Genomic DNA, 21,886 nt, shown 5'->3' on the forward strand with positions numbered 1-21,886 from the left:
GATTAGTCAAATGTATATATGTATGTATCTATTTTATCCATTTTAAACAATCATATGGCTTAGAAACCATATCAATGCTTTTACAGTATTATTTTATAATTCTGCTTTTACTGTATGCACTTTACTTAACCATAAGTATTGCAATAATATCGATTCATTTCTCTTGTACGAGAAAAGAGACTGATCAATAAATAACATCTTTTATTGAACACGCCCGTCTCTTCCTTTTCTCTACAATCTGGTGAAACTAAGAATGCACTGAACTGACTGAGTAAAATAAGTTGTCTTTTGTTTTCACACGACACTAGAGATACACTCTTGATTAGGGGAGAGCAAAGTTGTCATGTTCTATGGTTGTCAGAAACTAAATCCCTTCTTGTCTATCCAGGGAGGTTAAAATACTCCTTGCCTATTCGAGAAAGTTTCTAGTGAACTCTGAGCTAGCTGGCAAACACAAAACTTTAAGTCTAATATCGTCAGTAGAAGACCTAGTTAACCTCTGTCCTAGGTCTATACTATTGAAGATATTATTCCAATGCGCAGAGCCTATTGGGATAATAGGAACTACACTACAGAACCAAAACCCGGGAGAGTAACTTCCAGACCAGGTTCTATGAAGTCTGTTCAGTGTATCGAGGAACAGATCTTGCTTCAAGGATCTTAATGAAGCAACAGAGTGCCATCAGCTGAACATAACCGCCGAGCTAGATGATAACTGTCTGAAAACTGGGGGGCAGATTTACAAGCCCCCTGCGCCTCTTTTGCGCCATATTGCGTCACTTTTGTGACGCAGCGGCAGCGCAAAAGATGCGCCATGGTGCGGGGTATTAACACTGTGACGCATCTGGGAGATGCGTCACGTTGTAAAGCCCTGCGCCATAAGGAGGCGTTCCTGCGCAGGGGGCGTTCCTGTTCAGGAACGCCTCCTAAAAGTGGCTGAGTGAAATCTACAAGATTTCACTCAATCACTTTTAGGCCAATGCTGCGTCAAAACCCTGCACCTGCTTGAAGCAGGCGTAAGGCTTGAGGCAGCATTGAAAGAATAGGACCCCCCAGAGCATTGCTGGATCTGCGTAGCCCTTGTGACGCAACTCCAGCAATGCGCCGCCTTTACGGCACAGATGCGTGACGCATCTGTGCCGTTTTTGTCCCGTGATGCGCCGCATTTACGGAGCTGCGGCGCATAATTACTGGCGCATCCCTGCTAATTTGCTGGGATGCGCCAGTAACTGTAAACCTGCCCCTCAATCTCCAAAGACAGTGCACAAGCGTTGTCAGCTTTAGCAAGCAAACCCCACTCCCCTGAGGTTAGACTGTGGGAAGAATCACCTCCAGAGGGGGAAGGAGGGGGCCCGCCTCCCATGTCCCGATTAGGGGTGGGTGTAACTCATGTAATTTTGTGTAGCATAATCACTTGGAATTGCCTCAGAATTCTGCAAGATTACACTTGAATTATGCAAGAAGAAGATTTCTGTGTTTAGCCCTATTTCCTAACAGAAGAATATACCCCTTGTGTCCAAAATGAATACGAAGATGCATTTTGCGCTAATAAATGGTGCTAAATGCAATGGAACATGAATAGAAAGCGTGAGCAGCTGCTCGCACTCGGTAATTGGGCTCTTGCGGTAGGATTCCCCCACCAATTTACTCTTAATTATGCAAGGTGGAGAAATCACGTAATTATCAGTGATCTAGTCTTGAGTTTAATAACTGGAAAACACAACAAGCATCAGACTGCAAAGATTAATCCAAGACAGGGCGATCCACCGATGTCTCATATGAGGCAGCTTGAAACCACTGCTCCCTGCTTGGATTTCCTGAAATGCATTTAGCCCATGTGATCTTTTGTAGAGGCATAATTTATGTTAATTTGAACTCCTAGATTACATTTTTAAATTGTACTTGTTGTAAGGCATGAGAAACCTGCAAGTATTTAAACTGGCCTCCAGGGGCCGCATACTGTGAACATAAGGTAAACACTGAAAGAAAATACAAGTTTTACCACGTAAACTGGATGCACAGATAAATGAGACACACCCTTCATTACAAAATGTGTGTGCAGGCAGGTTTATTTTGGGTTGAGTAAAACCCTATACATGTCATGTTATTCTCAAATTATTTTAATTTGGGAAGTTGAAATTATAGTTTTATATAAAAGACATTCCTGTGTTTCCTGCAAGGCAAATTATTAATTGCTGGTGAACTATATTTTAAATATCATTTGCTGAAAGTGTATAGTCCTAAATCTGTGTAATTTTGTTGCATGGACAACTGTTTATAGTGGTGTGTTAAAATGTCAAAATAGCTAGGCAATAACATAACAGAATGTTTTACATAATTTGCCTGTTATCACATTATATGCCGAATAATTTGCCTTTACTTGCCGCATTCATTTTTCTTTTCGTGCCATCTAATTAAATCAGCACAGCTGCATAATTTGGGGTTTCTCTACTTTACAATTCAGGTGGCCTGAACAAAGGTATACAGCTCCGTGACATGCTATCACAGTACTTGTACTATGCTATCTCTGTACTGAGACCTCTGTAGAGGAATGTCAATGCATTGGTATCCCAACCATAATTGTGCTCTGCTATTTAGGGGTGGGTGGAATTTGCGTAGTCACGCTACGCAAAGCTCTGCGAAACGGTAAAAAATCTCCACAAGCACACACAAGTTGAGTGAAAACGCGGAATTGCTTGTCCGCCCGTTCGTGATGCTTTTTTCCTGTTCGCGAACACTATTTGCGTGCTCGGGGAGAAATATCGTGCGAACAGGCATTTTGAAAGCGCGAACAAGCAAATAATTCAGCGAAGCCGCGTATCTCGGAATTTTGGGCAATTCCACGTTCTCCGCAGAATGCGAAATTACCCAAATTCCGCAAGCGGAACGGAATTTACCGCCCTGGCCTACTGCTATCCCAGTCTTGCGAAATACACACAGGTGGCACAATGTATCTATATTCTTACCTGAACCTAGCATTTCTAATACAGTACTGGGATACCAGTAGAGATCCCACTGTGCATATTTAGCCTTCATTTTATGTTGCTGTCCCAGTACTGAGATACCCGCCAATCTCTCACGAGGCATCTCTACCCTCATTCCCATTGTGAACTCCTCTCCTAGTCGTAAGATATCTACTGAAGTCTCACAATGCCTATCTTTTCTGATTTACATTTTGCACTGCTATGCCACTCCTGACCTGCACTGCACACTGATATCCCAGGCCTGAAACATTCGCAGAGCTCTCACAATGCAATATTGATCAAAGGCAAGCCCATCTGTCCCCGGTCCCGTCTGGACCACGCCCAGCACCAGGAACCCTAACTCCCTCGCTACTCACAGATCACCGAGCTCCAAGACCTGGACCCCAGACTCCGCAACAATAACTGCTGGCACACCACTCCACGATCCACGGAAGGTTCTTTTCTGTCTGGCACTGTCTCTTCCCCTGCAACACTGGAGCACCTGCATGCACCACTAATGCCACGCCGACCACGTCTGCTCCACAAAAACTCCACTGCATCCTGCTCAATGCACAATCACCCTACAAGCACACTACAGAGATCTGGGACACCATCACGTCAATCATTCCTGACATCCTCTTCCTCATTGAGACCTGGTTCACCCCGCATCCGCTCCCGACGTCGCCTCAGCAACCCCCGACTGTTACAAGATAGCACAATGAGATCGCATCAGCAAGCACGGATGTGAAATCGCCATCATACACAAAGAAACCATCCACTGCATGACCACTGCAGACAACACCACCACTATCATGGAACACCTCAATTTCCAGCTTGAAACTTCTGCAACGCCATTCCTGAGTTCATCGCCCTGCTTGCCATTGAATCCAATTACTTCCTCAGGGACTTCAATTTTTACCTCAATGACACTAACACCGCCAACCTCCTCTAAAGCATTAACAATGTCGGCACAGTGTAGTTCACACACTTGACCCAATCTTCAGGGTCAGTGTCAGAGTCAAGTACAGCCATGTCAAAAAGATCACTAGGATAGACCATGCCATAGTCCACTTCACCCTTGCAGGACCCACCAGCATTGCCACCAAGCTGCCCAGCACCTCCCACTGAAGTTAGAACAAAGTAACAGTGAGTTTATTGTCCGACGCCCTCAACACCTTCCACTGGGACACCTCAGCCAACCTAGAACAGACTGTCAAGAACTTCTAAGCCTGGATCACTGATTGTGCTGACAGAGTCGCCCCAGTCAATGTCACCAAACTCAAGAGATACTCCAAACAGACCAGCGGATACACCAAGGAACTAAGAATGACCAAACTGAACTGCAACTAACTAGAGAGGAAATGGTGCACCAGCAAGGAGCCCACAGGCCAGACCACCTTCAAGACATCCCTCTACCAATACCACCTACACCTGAAAAATGTAAAAAAGAAATGCTCTTCCGGACCACTTCCAAACACAGCAAAGAACTCTTCAAATTCGTCAGGAAGTTCTCCAACCCCGCAGCCATCAAACACATCATCACGCCTTCACAGGAACTCTGTGCCATCTTGGTGGACATCTTCCATGACAAGATCTCCACTATCTACAAAAACGTCAAACCTCAGCTCAACGCCCCCACGCCCACAGACTCGAACCTCGACCACCTGCCCACTGCCCAGGACCAGATCACCACACAAGACACCAAAGCCACCATGAACTCCGTCCACTCAGGCGCATCCACGGACCCCTGTCCCCACCGCAACCTCAACAAGATGCAAGATGATAAGCAACATGCTCACCGCCATTTTTAACACATCCATCACCACAGTCACCTTCCCCGAAGAATGGAAACAAGCAAAAGTCAAACCTCTTCTCAAGAAACCACCATTCTACCCCAGAAAACTCAGAACTACTGTTTCATCTCTCTGCTCCCCTTTCCTACCAAAGTCCTTGAAAAGTCCATCAACCACCAACTCACGGAACACCAGGAGAACAAGAATCTTCTGAACACCTCCCATTCCAGATTCCGCATCAATTACAACACATAAACCGCCCTGATAACCACCACCGACAACATGAGAACCCTCTTCACCCAGAGATAAACTGCGGCCCTGATCCTCCTTGAGCTCTCAGCAGCATTCAACATCACACACTCATCAACAGGCTTCGCCACCTCGAAATTCAAGGAGACGCCCACAGATTGATCGCCTCCTTCCTCACTGGAACAACCCAGAGGATCTGCCTACCCCCTTTCACTTTGGAACCCAAGACCTAACTTAAGACAAAATCCTAAACTTACTACCATCTTGGTATTCACAGAAGGCACTTACTCATTTTGAGTAAGTGCCTTCTGTGAATACCAAAATGAGTAACTTGCTCATTTTGAGTAACTTACTCATTTTGAGTAACTTACTCATTTTGGTATTCATCAATGAGTAAGTGCCTTCTGTGAATACAAAAATGAGTAACTTGCTCATTTTGAGTAACTTATTCATTTTGAGTAACTTACTCATTTTGGTATTCACAGAAGGCACTTACTCATTGATGAGTAAGTGCCTTCTGTGAATGCCAAAATAAGTAAGTGCCTTCTGTGAATACTAAAATTAGTAAGTGCCTTCTGTGAATATCAAAATGAGTAACTTGCTCATTTTTAGTAACTTACTCATTTTTAGTAACTTACTCATTTTGGTATTCATCAATGAGTAAGTGCCTTCTGTGCATACCAAAATGAGTAACTTGCTCATTTTGAGTAACTTATTCATTTTGAGTAACTTGCTCATTTTGGTATTCACAGAAGGCACTTACTCATTGATGAGTAAGTGCCTTCTGTGAATGCCAAAATAAGTAAGTGCCTTCTGTGAATACTAAAATGAGTAAGTGCCTTCGGTGAATACCAAAATGGTAATAAGTGTAGGATTTTGCCTTAAGTTAGTTCTGTGAATCAGGCCCGTAGATCCTTATTGTTATATAGGAAGACATCAGGTACCATTGGAAGCTTCATACATTTAAGAAGAAAACAGTTATCCTTGATGCAAGGCTATTGTTGGGGTACATTAGCTATACCAGTTTCATGGCACTAACATGTCCAATATGGCTCTAAATATCATAGTACACTATAATCCTTCTTTCATATCTATGAAATGAATGGACTTAATTTGTCTGAAGGGAAACATGGTGCCTATAGCAGACTCTGATCGAGCATGATAAGTGGTCACGTTATGTTTATCGGGTGAGTGAACCACAAGAGAATGAGGGTTAACACTCAATTGAGGATGTTTTTTCACCTTAGTGCACAAGCACATTGTTGTTCTTGGGACTAGACGTGTGTGACCTATTTTTCTGAGACAGCCATGTATATTCCTTTTTTATTGTTATTCCGTCTGCACTTGACTATGTTCCACTCATTCACAATGTAAGATACACTTAGCTTTTGTTACTGGTAAGGCGTTTTAATTTTTTATTTTGGCATTTTAGTTCTCACTCTCCTCAAGTTAACATGCACGTTCGTATGAGGATCACTGAGATCACTTCACCGCATTGATTTACTGCCATTCTTGCCCTTATATGTACAAATTGGAACGTTCCTTTCGATTTTTGTTTGTGTTTCAGAGTTTTATTTAATTTACGTCATCTGAAGGCAATATTAATTTCTCTGTGATTCTGCCTATTGCTATGCTCACCCAGGAATACATATTAGCTCAGTCTATGCCTGTGCACTCTATGCCACTCTACTCTGCATCGTTCTTGCGGGAAAACATAACTAGGGGAGTAGTTGCAAAAAAGTGTGAATATATATAGCTATTCAATCCCTAGCGGCAGAGCACCCAGGATAATATGCTGCATGGCTAAACACTGATATGGTCCCAGAGACGAGACCTATTGGCTATGCCAGGGCTTGTTTTTTTACTCGCCAGGACATTAAAAATCCGGCCATCTGGCAAACTGATCAACTCACCTTCCCTTGCTAGGTGTCACCATCTTTCCAAAGATACACACCCACCCTAGACCTTCATGAGAGAACTCTGGTAAACCATTATCACCTGCCCCCCCCAAAAAATGTCTCCTTTGACTTTAATGGGAGCATCTTCTTAAACATTAGCAAGCTGACATGTATGTAGAGCCCCCAGTTAAACACTGGGGGTTTCTTCTAGTGCTGACAAATCTAATGCCAGAGTATAGGCTTTCCAATACCAGATGCCTGGACAAGGATTGGAGGTTTCCCAGCGTTTGCATGAATTGCACTACAAGTACCATAGTGCACTGGTGCACCGTACACTGTACACTGGAGTGAACAGTGCAGCGGGACAATCGAGGCAGGAGTTGAAGTATACGCGAAATATAATAAATATATTAAGAAATCTGTCATATGGACGAGGACTGGTAATTGCAATATAAAATATATAGTTGCATTAAAGGATCCAGGTTTTAGGTATGGGTATGAGCTAAATATATAATCAGAGACCCACATTAAGGGCAAGGGCCGGCAATTGCATTATAACATATATGGCTGCTGTCAAGGAACAATCATGCTTTTTTGATATAATATATTTCTTGTAGCTTTTTCTAACGCGGAGCTGTCTCTTTAAGAGCGCCGTCGGTGACCTCATGCAGGGACGTCACTCCCGGATGCTGAAGAAAGGGAAAAAGCTGGCATAACGGGGAGCGCAGCCGGGAAGGAACACCTGGCACCGGCGCGAGCTGCGGGGGTCCCGCGCCACAGGCCCTGTCGCGCGCGGGCGCCAGAGAGGGTGAGCGCGAGGCGCCGCTGAGGCCAACGGTCCCCTCGCGCTCACCCCTCCGCGGAGGGTTACGGCGGCGGAGGGATTCGCCGGCCATGGCGGCGGAGGAAGAGGAGAGAGAAGTGGTGAGAGTCAAGGTGAAGGTGAGTAAGGCATCTTTCGTGTGTGACCATCTGTCAGGATTGTGGGGATCAGCGGACCATCATTTCAATGCTGTGCCAAAGGGTAGTCTTTAAAAAGTAGTCCCTCCCGATGCCTGGTACAGTAAGAGCTGATGGGTCCCATCACCGGTTACCTGTCATCCAAAGGCTGACTGCTATGCAATGGGGTGTCAGGGCCTCTCTGACTCACCAAACATCCATGGAGTCAGAGGCACGTCTGGATGGCCATGTATGGACGATGGCTCTAACATCTTTCATTCATAAGCTTTCAATTGATATTCACACTTGTTTATGAGCTGGAAGTCCTACGTTGCTTCAGTTTTCCCGACGTTTCTGATTACAGAGTTTTCTAAACATGGATTCAAGGGCTGGAAAGCTGGGCTCATCACAGACCTGTATGGATTCTCACTTCTTCCTTTTATAGGCCTTCCACACTTAAATGGAGTCTTACAAGTGCCTGTCACAGGCCTTATACATTGAAATGGGGTCTCACACATGCCTGTCACAGGCTTTATACATTCGAATGGAGTCTCAAACATGCCTGTCACAGGCCTTCTACATTAGAATAAACTCTTACACATGCCTTATTCATTAGAATGTAGTCCCACTCATGCCTGTCACAAGCCTTATACGTTAGAATGTAGTCCCACACATGCCTTATACATTAGCATGGAGCCTAAAACATGCCTGCTAAAAACCAAATACATTAGAATGGAGTCTCAGACATGCCCGTCACAGGCCTTCTACATTAGAATGGAGCCTCACGCATGCCTGCCAAAGACATTGTACATTGGAATAGAGCCTCACACATGCCTACCAAAGACATTGTACATTAGCATGGAGCCTCACGCATGCCTGCCAAAGACCTTATACATTAGAATGGAGCCTCACGCATGCCTGCCAAAGACCTTATACATTAGAATGGAGCCTCACACATGCCTGCCAAAGACCTTATACATTATAATGGAGCCGCATGCCTGCCAAAGACCTTATACATTAGAATGGAGCCTCACGCATGCCTGCCAAAGACATTATACATTAGAATGGAGCCTCACACATGCCTGCCAAAGACCTTATACATTATAATGGAGCCGCATGCCTGCCAAAGACCAAATACATTAGAATGGAGCCTCACGCATGCCTGCCAAAGACATTATACATTAGAATGGAGCCTCACGCATGCCTGCCAAACACCTTATACATTAGAATGGAGTCTCATGCATGCCTGCCAAAGACCAAATACATTAGAGTGGAGCCTCGCACATGCCTGCCAAAGACCTTATACATTTAGAATGGAGTCTAAGTCCTGTCTGTCTCGTGCCCGTTACGTTTCAATGGAGTCTCACACATACTTCTCTTCAGCCTTTTAGCCTTCAGTGGATTTTCACTCATGCATGATCTTACACTTGAATTATCCATCGGACATGCCAGGTCACATGTCCTTGCGCACTACATCGAAGACACACACATGCGCCATGATAGGCCTCGTAAACCTTGATGGAGTCTAGTACAAACCTGCCACAGATCTCGTACACCTTAATGTGGTTTTGCGCAGTACCTTCATCACTACTTTTATAAGCTTAAAATTATTCTTTCATATATATTACTAAGTTGATATCCTTATATATAATTAAAATTCTCCCCACCACGTAGGTACCCATGTATGCCTTGAGCGCGTCGTTCATCTCTTACTTTAGTGGTGTCTTACACTTCAGTCAGTGGAATCATTATGACTCTCCAACATTGCTTGCCACTATCTGTTGCAGCAGAGTCTTGCTGGCTCTCTCATCTGATTTGTGTTTAACCTGTAGAATCAAAATCAACTTGATCCAGCAGACATGCCTGTTATGGGCTCTAAAACATTTCCGGCTTATGCATTGTGGAGCACCATGGGTGACATGTTCCTGGTTTTATTATGATGGCTGTAGAGTCTTTGACTACGTAAGCATGCCTTTATGGTACTTCTTCATGTCTGTGGTTTACTTTGACCCTAGATCCCAATGCACCAGTTGCTGCTTTCTGTAATTCCCCTGGCAGGGGCTGACGACCTTATTGCTGTTCTTTAGATTGCACTATTCGCCATGCTTTCTTGGCCTTGTTGTCGTTCTCCCCTGCCTACCTTTTTGACCCACCTTTGTCTGCCCTTGTTATTTACTTGACCCTGTTGCTTCTCATTTGGTATCCTTTTGGGCCTATTACTTACTGCTCCATCCCTGTGGAGGTTCTACTAGACCAATTACCTCTCCAATCCTAATGTTCTGCAGGGCTATTCCTGCTCCATCTCTACTTGGCTATTGATGCCTCATCCCGGATGATGTTCTACTAGGCTGTTGCTCCTCATCCACATTCGTGGTCAACTAGGCCAATTGCTGCTCAATGCCTGTTGTTCTACTAGGCTATTACTGCTCCATCTCTACTAGGCTGCTGCTGCTCTGCCACTGTTGTTCAGCAAGTTTATTGCTGTTCCATCCATGACAGTGTCCTTATAAGCTATTGCTGCCCAGTCAATGACGGTGTCCTGCTAAGCTTTTGCTGCCCCTCCCGTGAGCATGCACAAGCCTTGTGGTGTTTGTGCAGGCATTCTTGATGTTTTTCCATTGGTCCTGTGCTGATGCAAGCCCTTTTTATGGTCTTGCTCGACAGCATAGCTGTCACCAGACCATTATTTGAGAATCACCATGAGGGGCTTTGACTCCGCACACACTGGGGTTCAGAAGTGCATATTTTTAATGGGTTGAAGTTGTGTGCTTCCATAAAAAATGCTTACCCTCCACATAGCTGTGATCGTTTTGTTTATTTATCCAGCTGCATGAGCTTTAAGTTTCAGGGACACGCACGATATTGTAGTGAGATTAGTAACTTATGTTTTGTTTCTCTGGGAGCAGCACAGATGGCAGGAGTGTAGTCATTAACTTGCATTACATTTTTAGGTCTGGTTTGACAGTGCAGCTGTCACTCGTCCTTTTAAACCACAGCAACAATATCCTACAGTTCTTTGCTTTTACAAAATCGCATATACATTCCCATGCTATCTATTTGTAGAACTTCACATTTCCCATACAACATTCCTTTAAAGCTAGACCTCTTGGCATTGCCAATACTTGTTTTGGATCGTGATTCTGGGCCTTCTTTGGTTAGCATCGAATATAGCCTTGGTTATCCGAGGCCACTGGCATGGATTTAGTTCTTGCTGAGGTCATCTTGTGCTAACTATTTTTTATGTTTTCTGCCCTATCCTATCTCAAGCCTGCTTGGTTAGCTCATGAGTTCTGGAGTCTTACTATCACCAGGGCTCTAGTGTCTCCCTCCTTGATACCCTTAATGCCTCCTTAGTGGGCAACATTTGTTTTAACCGCTAATAGTTGGTGCATTTGTTACTTATTCTGAGAGAGTTTGAGTAAGTTGGACATTTCACAGAAAGGGTTGTACATCCTTAGGTGCTATTAGTTTTCCTTGTGATGATTGAGTCCTATTGTGCACAATACCCACGAATACAGTTTCCCATCAGGCCTGCTCAAGCTCTGACCTCTCAACTGAGACAAACACTATTTGGACCATTTCTCTTGTTTTTTTTTGTTTTTTCTCGCCTCCCTCTCAGAGGGACACTAGTCCATTGGACAATGTACTTAAACCACTAAATCATTTCAAAAGAGGGCAGCCAAAAATGTTGATTATATTAAATCTTTTTTGGTATCCTTTCAGAGTTGAACATAATTTCATTTTGTTGTTAACTGCATTTGTATAGCACGTTTTACCATTTATATAGCTGTTTGGTCTTTTGGAATCTAGGCACCCTTACCATACATAGCGGTTTCTTATGGGCTAAAAATTGTTAACTAAGTACCATTGTGTGAGTTGAGGACCGAACTGCAGTATCCGCAGTACTCGCAAACCTGCCCGGTACTGGCTGGGAGGTTTATGAGACAACTGATACTGCCTGGAAGGTTTCCGATACCACAGGTATTGGGTCAGAGATTTCTGGGACCACTCTGCATTCGGTCGGAGGCTTGTGAGACTGCCCTGTACTGGGTGGGAGTTTTTGTGAGACCGCCCTGTACTGGGTGGGAGTTTTTGTGAGACCGCCCTGTACTGGGTGGGAGTTTTTGTGAGACCGCCCTGTACTGGGTGGGAGTTTTTGTGAGACCGCCCTGTACTGGGTGGGAGTTTTTGTGAGACCGCCCTGTACTGGGTGGGAGTTTTTGTGAGACCGCCCTGTACTGGGTGGGAGTTTTTGTGAGACCGCCCTGTACTGGGTGGGAGTTTTTGTGAGACCGCCCTGTACTGGGTGGGAGTTTTTGTGAGACCGCCCTGTACTGGGTGGGAGTTTTTGTGAGACTGCTGGCCCTGTACTGGGTGGGAGTTTTTGTGAGACTGCTGGCCCTGTACTGGGTGGGAGTTTTTGTGAGACTGCTGGCCCTGTACTGGGTGGGAGTTTTTGTGAGACTGCTGGCCCTGTACTGGGTGGGAGTTTTTGTGAGACTGCTGGCCCTGTACTGGGTGGGAGTTTTTGTGAGACTGCTGGCCCTGTACTGGGTGGGAGTTTTTGTGAGACCGCTGGCCCTGTACTGGGTGGGAGTTTTTGTGAGACCGCTGGCCCTGTACTGGGTGGGAGTTTTTGTGAGACCGCTGGCCCTGTACTGGGTGGGAGTTTTTGTGAGACCGCTGGCCCTGTACTGGGTGGGAGTTTTTGTGAGACCGCTGGCCCTGTACTGGGTGGGAGTTTTTGTGAGACCGCTGGCCCTGTACTGGGTGGGAGTTTTTGTGAGACCGCTGGCCCCCCCTGCCCTGTACTGGGTGGGAGTATTTGTGAGACTGGCCCGCCCTGTACTGGGTGGGAGTATTTGTGAGACTGACCCCCCCTGCCCTGTACTGGGTGGGAGTATTTGTGAGACTGACCCCCCCGCCCCCTGCCCTGTACTGGGTGGGAGTATTTGTGAGACTGACCCCCCCCCCTGCCCTGTACTGGGTGGGAGTATTTGTGAGACTGACCCCCCCTGCCCTGTACTGGGTGGGAGTATTTGTGAGACTGACCCCCCCCCCCCCCCTGCCCTGTACTGGGTGGGAGGATTTGTGAGACTGACCCCCCTCCCCTGTACTGGGTGGGAGTATTGTGAGACTGACCCCCTCTCCCCTGTACTGGGTGGGAGTATTGTGAGACTGACCCCCTCTCCCCTGTACTGGGTGGGAGTATTGTGAGACTGACCCCCTCTCCCCTGTACTGGGTGGGAGTACTGTGAGACTGACACCCCCACCCCCCTGTACTGGGTGGGAGGCCTGTGAGACTGTCTACCCGATACTGGCATGGGGGGAGGGGGTGCGGGTGGGTGAGACTGTCCGCCCGGTGCTGGCTTGGGGGTGAGTGTTTAGACTGCCAAGTACTGGCTGGGAGGTTCCTGAGGCCGCCCGGGGTTGGGTGTGAGGTTTCTCCAGTATTGTGAGATTGTTCTGGGTGTTGGCAGTCATGGTCAAGTTCGTGCCACGTTCATGGGATACGTCATCAGCGTTTACTTAGCTGTGGTTCTTTCTTCTTGTTGGAAATGTTTCTGGTAGGGAGTTGTTTACTTAAAGCATTGACTCAAGTTATTTGGAATGAGTGCACTCAGCTGACAGATGCTCCTGTGAATCACGTTCGACTCACAATAGGCAGCTGGATGCCATGTCAGCTCTAACACCAACTGTGCACGAAGACTAGACAAGCGATGGACTGTAGTGGTCAAAGCTTCACACGGCTTCTGGGATCAGTTCTTTTTTATGGAAGACTCTTGCTTTACATTGAGTTTGCTTTATTAAATACTTTACACGCTTTCTTAACATGCATCTGAACATGGGTGTTAAAGAATTGTGTATAATTCTTTTCGCACAATCTTACAGGAACACATCGAGGAGAGAATGTGTCTTGAGTGGCATTTTCTGTGCAAACAAGTCTCCCTTTGGTATTTGCACCCCTGTTTTACACTAGGTGCATAATTGGGTAGAGTTAGGCAAAATCACATAATGCAGAATGTTGCCAGCGTAATTAAAGTTCTACCCCAGGCCTACCGGTGAACGTACATGCTTGGCTGGCATCAGGGTCGTTGCCCTCTCCCTCCTCTCGCCTTTGTATGTGCTCAGAGGTTGAGGTTAGACGAACAACTTCCATCTTGTTGACTCCAGGTCCTATCTGCTGGGCTGAAGCAGCCGTCCCTCTAAGCGGTACAAAAGGGGGTGGTGATGGACGGGCCATCTGAACCAATGAAATACTCACACCCAGTCAACAGATCTGGGTTTAATCCATCACCGTTCTTTAGCCCACTCTGCCACCCCAGTTCAGACATGGCCATATGCAAATCAGTCTGACCCTGTTCCTCATGGGAACAGTCCAGCCCGAACTGCCAAGCCATGCCTTCCCTGGACTGGAAACAAGCTTCCTAGGACCGGTTTCTGGCATTTCAGCCGTCTTCAGCCAGGCTTGCTTGAATCCAGTGGCAAAGTGAGCAAGGGACTCACGTCTGAGCATACCCTGCCAACTTGGGCATGGCTTGGCAGTTCGGGCTGGACTGTTCCCATGAGGCACAGGGTTAGACTGATTTGCATATGGCCATGTCTGAACTGGGGTGGCAGAGTGGGCTAAAGAACGGTGATGGATTAAACCCAGATCTGTTGACTGGGTGTGAGTATTTGATTGGTTCAGATGCTCCGTCCATCACCACCCCCTTTTGTACCGCAGCGGTCCCTCTAGCCAGGAAAGCATTAGCTGTTCAGCACCTCAACTCTGGCCAGGGCTTCCATGGATGGGATGGTGGCCCACCTTGTGACGTGGTTGGCATTAGGTTGCAGAGACTTTCGCTACTTCGTCGCCATTTAAGAGGCTGGGCCTTTCGGCAGTGATAACTGTGTTTATGGGTCCTTGTGTGGTATGAGTGGTGAGCTCGGCCTTGTTCTCAGTCGGCCTAAGTCCTCTTCACTCAACGAGAACATATCCTCTTAGCCGTGCTTTAAATGGGCCGGTACTGTCCGGTACGGAGTACCGGCATTTTTTTTTTTTTGACAGGGAGAGTATCGGCACTTCCTAAGAGTAACATAATGCTTTTAGTTGGAGAGTACCGGCATTTCTCAGAAACCAGCAGGTACTCTGGTGCAGAGTACCTGCACTTCTATTTCAAGCACTTCTCTTGGGTTGCATCTCCGGTGGGTGTTTTCGAAGTGTACCTGCTGTATCGATCCATGCTGCTATTCAGTTTCATCGGGTTTGCTTCCTCATATTCATTCAGCCCCTCTCGTGTTAAATCCGGTCATCTGTACACGTGTGCTCTCGTGCTGTGCATCTTCAAGCCTTGTGTCCCTTCATGCAGTGAAACGTGCTTGGGGCCGCCATGCCCTGGCTGATGATGCTGGTCTAAAGAAAAGTGTTGATGTCTTTCGAAAGCGGGTCGTAGCAAGACGTGTCCAGCTGAATTAGTAATGTTAAGTGCTGTATTGACTGCAAGTCTCAAACGGCAGTCAGTCTCACGGGGCCGGGGGGGGGGGGGGGGGGGCTTCCTGGTGTATTCTGATGTTTGTTGTCTTCCCGCAGCATTGGGGAGCAGGGCGAGGACACTTATTTCCTGTATCTCTGGGACGGTGGGACCTATTCCCAATCGGCGCGGCCGACCCTTCTTGACCCCAGCTTTGCAAGCGCCATCCTGCAGAGTGTTCCCCGATGAGGTGTCCGGGCGCTGGATGTGTCCGCGTTGGTTTCAAGGCGCTATGAAGCTGTCCTCAGGCGCGCTGGGGCCGCAGCATTGCCTGTTCCTTCAGCATGGATGCATTTTTCATCCCTTCTCTCGGTGGCTGGTGGCGTCTCAGGATAGAGCCGCGTCTGTAGTTTTCATTTGTTGTGACCCCTCCATGCCCCCTGGGACCTGGTGATCTCATAGTCCTGAGGTAGCCCGCGAGCGGCCAGGCCTCCTCGGCTTAAGTGCTTCTGGCTTCCCGCGATCAATATGCTATTGTTGCCTGCAGCCTCTCGCATTTTGCAGAGAGCAGAACACACCTTCTCAAGGACTGGATTAAACACCTCTGTGTGCACCCACAGCCCTAATCTCTTTCCACAGATCGGCCCTGTGCCGCCCCCTTGTGGGGGTAGATTCAACCTTCACCTGTCTACCTGTGAGGGGAGTCAACAGCTCGTCGGTGCACGCCCATCTTGCTTTATTTGGTTTCGTGTTTTATAAATGTAAGCCACAAATCTGTGTTTATGTGCGAATGCAAGATGTCGCTATTGCTCGCCTCCTCCAGTGCTTAACTTCGGGTCCTGCCTGCTGGATCTCTTTAGGTGCTCCTGGGTTTGTGTGACTAGTGTTGGGGTAGGTTTTCTTTTGAAGACTGTTTTTTAGGAATGTTCTTTGTTGTCTACAAAGCAGGTGCCGTCTTCCTGAATTGCTAGCAGTGTGGCACTCGGTCATCCGTGTAACTTTAATCTTGCAATTGAAGATTATAACTCGGCTGTCCGCGTGTCATCTGAATGAGGTTCTGTGCCCCACAGATTGCTAACAGTGGGCGAGGTTTCAGGTGACTAAAGTCACTGCAGACCACCAGTGTGTGTCGACTGGAGACCTATTAGTCGTCGCTGCCATCCTTGCCCAGAAAGGGTTCAGTAGTTGTGGAAATAAGGCACATCTCGGTTCAAGGTGGGAGAGTATGTGCCTCCACCGCACCTGTTGTTCCAGATTTGGGTATAACAAGCGCCTAGTTATACGAGTTAGTTTGACAAGAAGTATATAAAAATGTATCTTTCCATAGTGTGTAGTGGGACCCCCACCGGCCAGGTCTATGATATGCAGTTAAAGATTCTCTCTAGTCCAGAGTAGGAAATACTTTGCCTACTTGACCCTTTCGTGCAAATTTAAAAGTAAACCTAATCAGATTAACAACATAGGCCGGAAAGAGGAGTGGCACAAACCGGCCAGAGGAGCAGGCGTGAATAGAATTGTGGCTGATGGGGTATAGTGTCAACAACATGAGTACTTGCGTTCATTTAAATGTAGAGAGCGGCCTAATACGCTTGTGTGGAGGAAACCTGTCCTCACATGCCATGGTCACAGTGAAGCTAGGGTTAAGAAAAGGCAGCTCAGGCTTTACATGGTTTTTAGGTCTCGCCCACACAGCGCACATGCACTGCATAGGAGGGCCTTTAGCCGTCGCTCTGGTCATTTTCAAGCACACACTCGTGCTTGTGGCGGCATCCACCTTGCGGGAGCAAGCAGGGGTGCACCACAAGCACAGTGGTTGAAAATGAGCAGATTGCGCGTGCACGCACCACTCCTGGGCTTGGCTGCATGATGGAATAACAGCCGCTTTGCCGCTTGCAGATTCCTACTTTGACGCCTCTCATTCAATTTCTCTTTCCTCCATAGCTCTGCTTTCCCAGGTCTCTCGTCTATCCCGCTGTCCACCAGGCCGCCTTCCCTCTTCAGTTTCGGGCTCCATCTAGTCTGTTTCTTCCCTTTGTATACCGATTTTATTCCCCATTCTTTCCGTGTTCCCACGTTTCTCCGCTTCTCCTGGTCTCGCTGTTTTCGCCCTTTCTCTCCCAGTTTCTAAAGCTGTTTTCCCATCACTCACAATTTCGTGTTCACATGCTGTTTCGCTTTCACTTGCGGTTTCGCTTTCACTCACCTTTCTCCTTCTCGCCCTCGGTTTCTCCTTGCCCCCACCCCACCCTCCCTGTTTTTTTTCCTCTTTCTGTGTCTGCTTGGCTTTCTCTTGCTACTTTTCCCTTCTCCCTATTTTTCCAATTTTCTCACTCTCCCCTCCTTTCCTATTCTTTCACTCGCTGGTCCCTCCATCTCTCTTCTATTCTCTCCTTATCACTTTCTCCCCATTTCTCCCTCTTTCTCCATTTTTTTCCCCCTCTATTCTCTCTCTACACATTGAGCATTTATTTTTCCGACAGCACAGCATTAAAGTAAACATTCTGTGTGGATGGATCCATGGTTAAGATAAGCCGGCAGTAGACATGGTGTCTGCACCACAGAACATATAACAGCATGCGAAGATCTATACAATTCCTTGGTATGTAACAAAAACTGGTTTCTCATTGCAATACAAGCAGTTCATGCATGTATTTTTTTATGCAGACTATTTAGTGTCTACAGTTTGAAATGTGTTGAAAACCAGAGGGTCTCCAGTGAACTATTTTCCTTTGTTTAGTCTAGTTTTCACCCCCACCCCAATTCTCTCTTCTCCATTATTTCAGGTTCCTTTCTTTATTAGCCAATGTCTTCATGTGTTTTGGCTATAACTCTACCATTGTTGACTTTCTTTTTCATTGCACACAGAGTATGTGAATCATTCACGTATTAAACTTATTCCTAATCCAGAATAGAACCGAAAGCTCAAGGGCCCAACCCAGGAGCATCTCTGCTAGTTTACACCAGTCTTTGAAGTTGGGACACTCAAGTCCGTGATCCTACAAGGGCATACCATAAGCAAGGCCACTTGAATATGTGATTCAAGGATGTGGCACTTTTCTGCATAATTATGGATTGATCACAATTGCCTCATATTGTCCATATGCTGCCTCGTTTGCAGAGTTCAACAACAAAATCTTTTTTTCATAGCTCAAATGTATCAAAAGTTACTAAAAGAAACACATTAAATGTGGGCCGCAGAGCACACATATTTTACAGAGGTTAGTTGCTGATCGCTATTTTCAGCTATTAAACTGATGCTAACTAGATAAATAAAGCATTTGCCCAGGCAGTATTAGTATGTCTTAAAATAACAAAATAGTGAAATACTGCCTAGAGGCTCCTTCATTAAACCATATGTCATTTCTTTCCCCGTAATTTAGTCAGCAGTTTAGTAGTGCTATTTCATTTGTTCCTCCATTTCCACATAATTCCTGAGGCCAGAGTTGAAATGTTTGCTCATTTTGCAGCAGTGTCATTCAAAGTATTATCCCCAGGACCTGAGAACGTCACAAATAAATGAACTGAAACGTGGCCGCTGTGCGCCTCCCATTAATGCCAGAGGAGGTCCCACTGCAGGGCCTCTCTGAGCATCCTAGGACTTGCATGGTCTCTGCTTGTGTGCCCTCTGGCCTGGTTTACTCACCTGTCCTCGGATGCTCTGTTAGGGTGGGAGCCTCGAACTCTGGGCCCCGTAGAGAGTTTGTTCTCCCAAACGTTGATCCATAACTCGCCCACCACATGCAGTGCTCACCCACCCCTTAGTGTGACAGAGGCAATTGCAAATGTAAATTATTTTACAGATGAGATTAACTCTCACATTACACTTACCTCTTAGAATGTGTTTATTGGCTTGAGTGGATGGCCGTTAATTAAATTTGTCTTTTTCTTCTTGCCACTTAATGGTACAAATATTGTGAGGTCATAAGCGTTGCATTTTGTGTGTGAGTTTTTTGTTTGCATGACTGTTGTGCTAGTTGTGGATTGCTGTAGCTCTTGAAGTGAATTGATACATATATAAAATTTATTTTTTACAATTCAGTATTGATTCAATACACCTTCTTGTTTTCACCTCAATTCATTGTTTAAATCCTCATCTGTCAATCCACGTGCATGCAATTTTATTAGAAATTGCTAATTCTTATCTCTAGTTTAATTATAAATGTTATCTATTTTTCAGTGGTAATGTTATTTTTTTCCTTTTAAACTCTTCCTTACATGTACCAAATATGCTCCATTCTTTGTATCTTTCAAATCTATCTGTTTATTTCTGTGATTTCATTAGTTTGCTCTTCTGCACAGACCTCTTTTTGTGCTGAGCCAAACGTTTCATAACCTGTTTAGTCTTTCTAGTGATGTTTTTTAAAGGCTTAAACTGGGTTTCCTGTTTCAGAAAGGCGTAGTTTTAGGGAAAACCCCTAAAACCGAGCTGGAGTTATCGGAAGCAACGCTCTCTTCCCACTTTGAAGCTTGTTTCTCCATCATGTTTCTAGAAGGTGTAACCAGTTGTTTACATTTTGTTAGATTGTTTCCATGCACTCTTTCTCTAGGTGGGCTGTCCCTGGAGTACCGCAGACTAGAGTGATGCTGTGATCCTTGTAGCATCTTGATCAACCTGGACAGAAATGACCCTTCCCAGACCATGGTCAGTCAGTCGGTTGTCCCTCTTCGAGGTGGTTCTTCAGAAAGAGCTGTGCTCTGCTCTGTCGCAGAGAGGTGCGTTGCTCTGTGTGTTTTTAGGTCGAGCCTGGGCAGCGCGTGCAATGCTCTGCGAGAAATGGAATAAAAGCTCCGCCCATTTTTAGGTCTCGCCTGCATTGCACCGCATGCGCTGCTCGCTTGCGAGATCTATAGTCGTTGGTTTTCTGTCCGGTTTCTTTGGAAGTGGGGTTGGTGACCGCCCAGTCTCCCTTAGGCCCCGCCCATCCGCCTAGCGTTGCAGCGCATGCGCGCTGCGTCTCTTCACGTTGTCCTTGTCTCCAGGACCCCATAGTATAATATCTTTTTTATGTCCATTGTCTGTGGTTCTTTTGCACCCCCGCCCGCAATCCGCTGTCCATGAATTTTTGCACCCCCCACCGCCCGCACTCCGCTGTCTGTGCATTGGGGTTTCTTCACGTTTCCCCTTTCTTCCTAAACTGAGAGCTCCTGGAAACTGGCACTTTACAGGTATTAAGTATTATATGCACAAGCACTGGCAAGGTCAATAGCTCTGGCTTTGTTATATTGCATACATACTGGGACTAATCGGCACACTGCAGGGATGTTGAGATTATACATACAGGCACACGCCCACCCCTCTGCCCCCCTTGCGACACCTGGCACCAGCTTCCATTGCTGCAGACGTAGTGCCTTCTCCGAAGCAAACTTCACACTGACTCTCCCAGTAGGGGTGCTGTAACCTGGCGGACCTCGGAGATGCAGCACCCCCAGATGGCCTTCGAAGAACTAAGCTGGATAATATAAGTCATGAAGAGGCCCTGGCGGTGAATTACTTGTAACCCTTTCTGTTTTTCAAAGACATGGTTTCAAATGTCGGTCTGGCTCCTGTGATTAACAGCTTCTAATTCGTCTAATGTGGAGGACTGCGTTGTTCCTTCATCATCGTCATCACAATAAAGTTAATTCGGTTTCATGCAATCATTTAAATCCATAAAAGTGTAAACCAACATGTTTCTCTTTCATTTCTCGGCAAGGTGAGTGCATTTTAAACCTTATCTAGGATTCTTGTGCTTGGCAAACAAGAGTCAGACGTGGGATTTGTTTATAGTATGGAAACGTTTTTACACACTTGTTAAAGCCTTTACTTAATTTGTGAAATTCAAAATCTATTAGCGCATCCGGGAAACACTCAACAGGAAGTAAAAACCACACAACAACACTGAGCACTACGCGGGTACTGAGAGCACATCAGGGTATGCAGGAGCCTGCCTAAGTGCCAGGGTGAGGGGTTGGCCTAACGGCTAGGGCGCTCGACCTGGGGATCTGGGTTTGAGTCTCTGTAACGATGCCAAAAACCTCCTGTGATTCTGGGCAAATCACTTAATCTCCCCGTGCCTAAAAAATGAATGCGTGTCTTCATGTAACGTAACTGGTACTATGTAAAGCGCTCTGATACCGGATTCAGTTCGGGTCTAGTTCGCGCTATATAAAACTATGCACAAAACAAAAACAAAAAAAACACCCTTCACACCTAATCATTATCCGAGGAGGGCTGGCTTGGGAGGCTTGTGGACAGGGTTCACATCTTGTTTAGGGCAGTATGAACCAGGGTTCACCTGCTGTTTAAGGCAGTATGAACCCGGGTTCACCTGCTCTTTATGGCAGTATGAACCCGGGTTCACCTGCTGTTTATGGCAGTATGTACTGGGATTCACCTCCTCTTTAGGGCAGTATGACCCAGTGTCTCTGTGCAACTTCTCCCTTTGCGACCCTGACAGTCTCTTGGTTACTTTCAGAGTATTTTATGTTTAAGGCTTCCCTACATCTTTCCTTCTGCTCACGGCTCTGTTTGTTTTGCACAGCGGGCAATTTCATTGGTGATACTACTGTGCGATTCATTGTCCCTCAGCTTCTGCATGAGAGCCTGACCC

At 46.3% G+C, this 21,886-nt stretch overlaps 1 protein-coding gene across 1 annotated transcript in view; it reads left to right on the forward strand.

The window, feature by feature from the left end:
- Positions 1-7,581: 7,581 nt before the first annotated feature.
- The window catches only part of TBC1D25 (TBC1 domain family member 25), a 127,461-nt gene continuing 113,156 nt past the window's right edge, over positions 7,582-21,886 (forward strand). The window contains exon 1 of the mRNA XM_078664687.1: positions 7,582-7,845. Coding sequence (XP_078520813.1) covers positions 7,798-7,845 — 48 coding nt within the window. The 5' untranslated portion in view covers positions 7,582-7,797. The remainder of the gene's footprint in view (positions 7,846-21,886) is intronic.

This window comes from Lissotriton helveticus, chromosome 10, assembly GCF_964261635.1.
Source record: "Lissotriton helveticus chromosome 10, aLisHel1.1, whole genome shotgun sequence".
In the NCBI taxonomy this organism is placed as follows: Eukaryota; Metazoa; Chordata; class Amphibia; order Caudata; family Salamandridae; genus Lissotriton; species Lissotriton helveticus.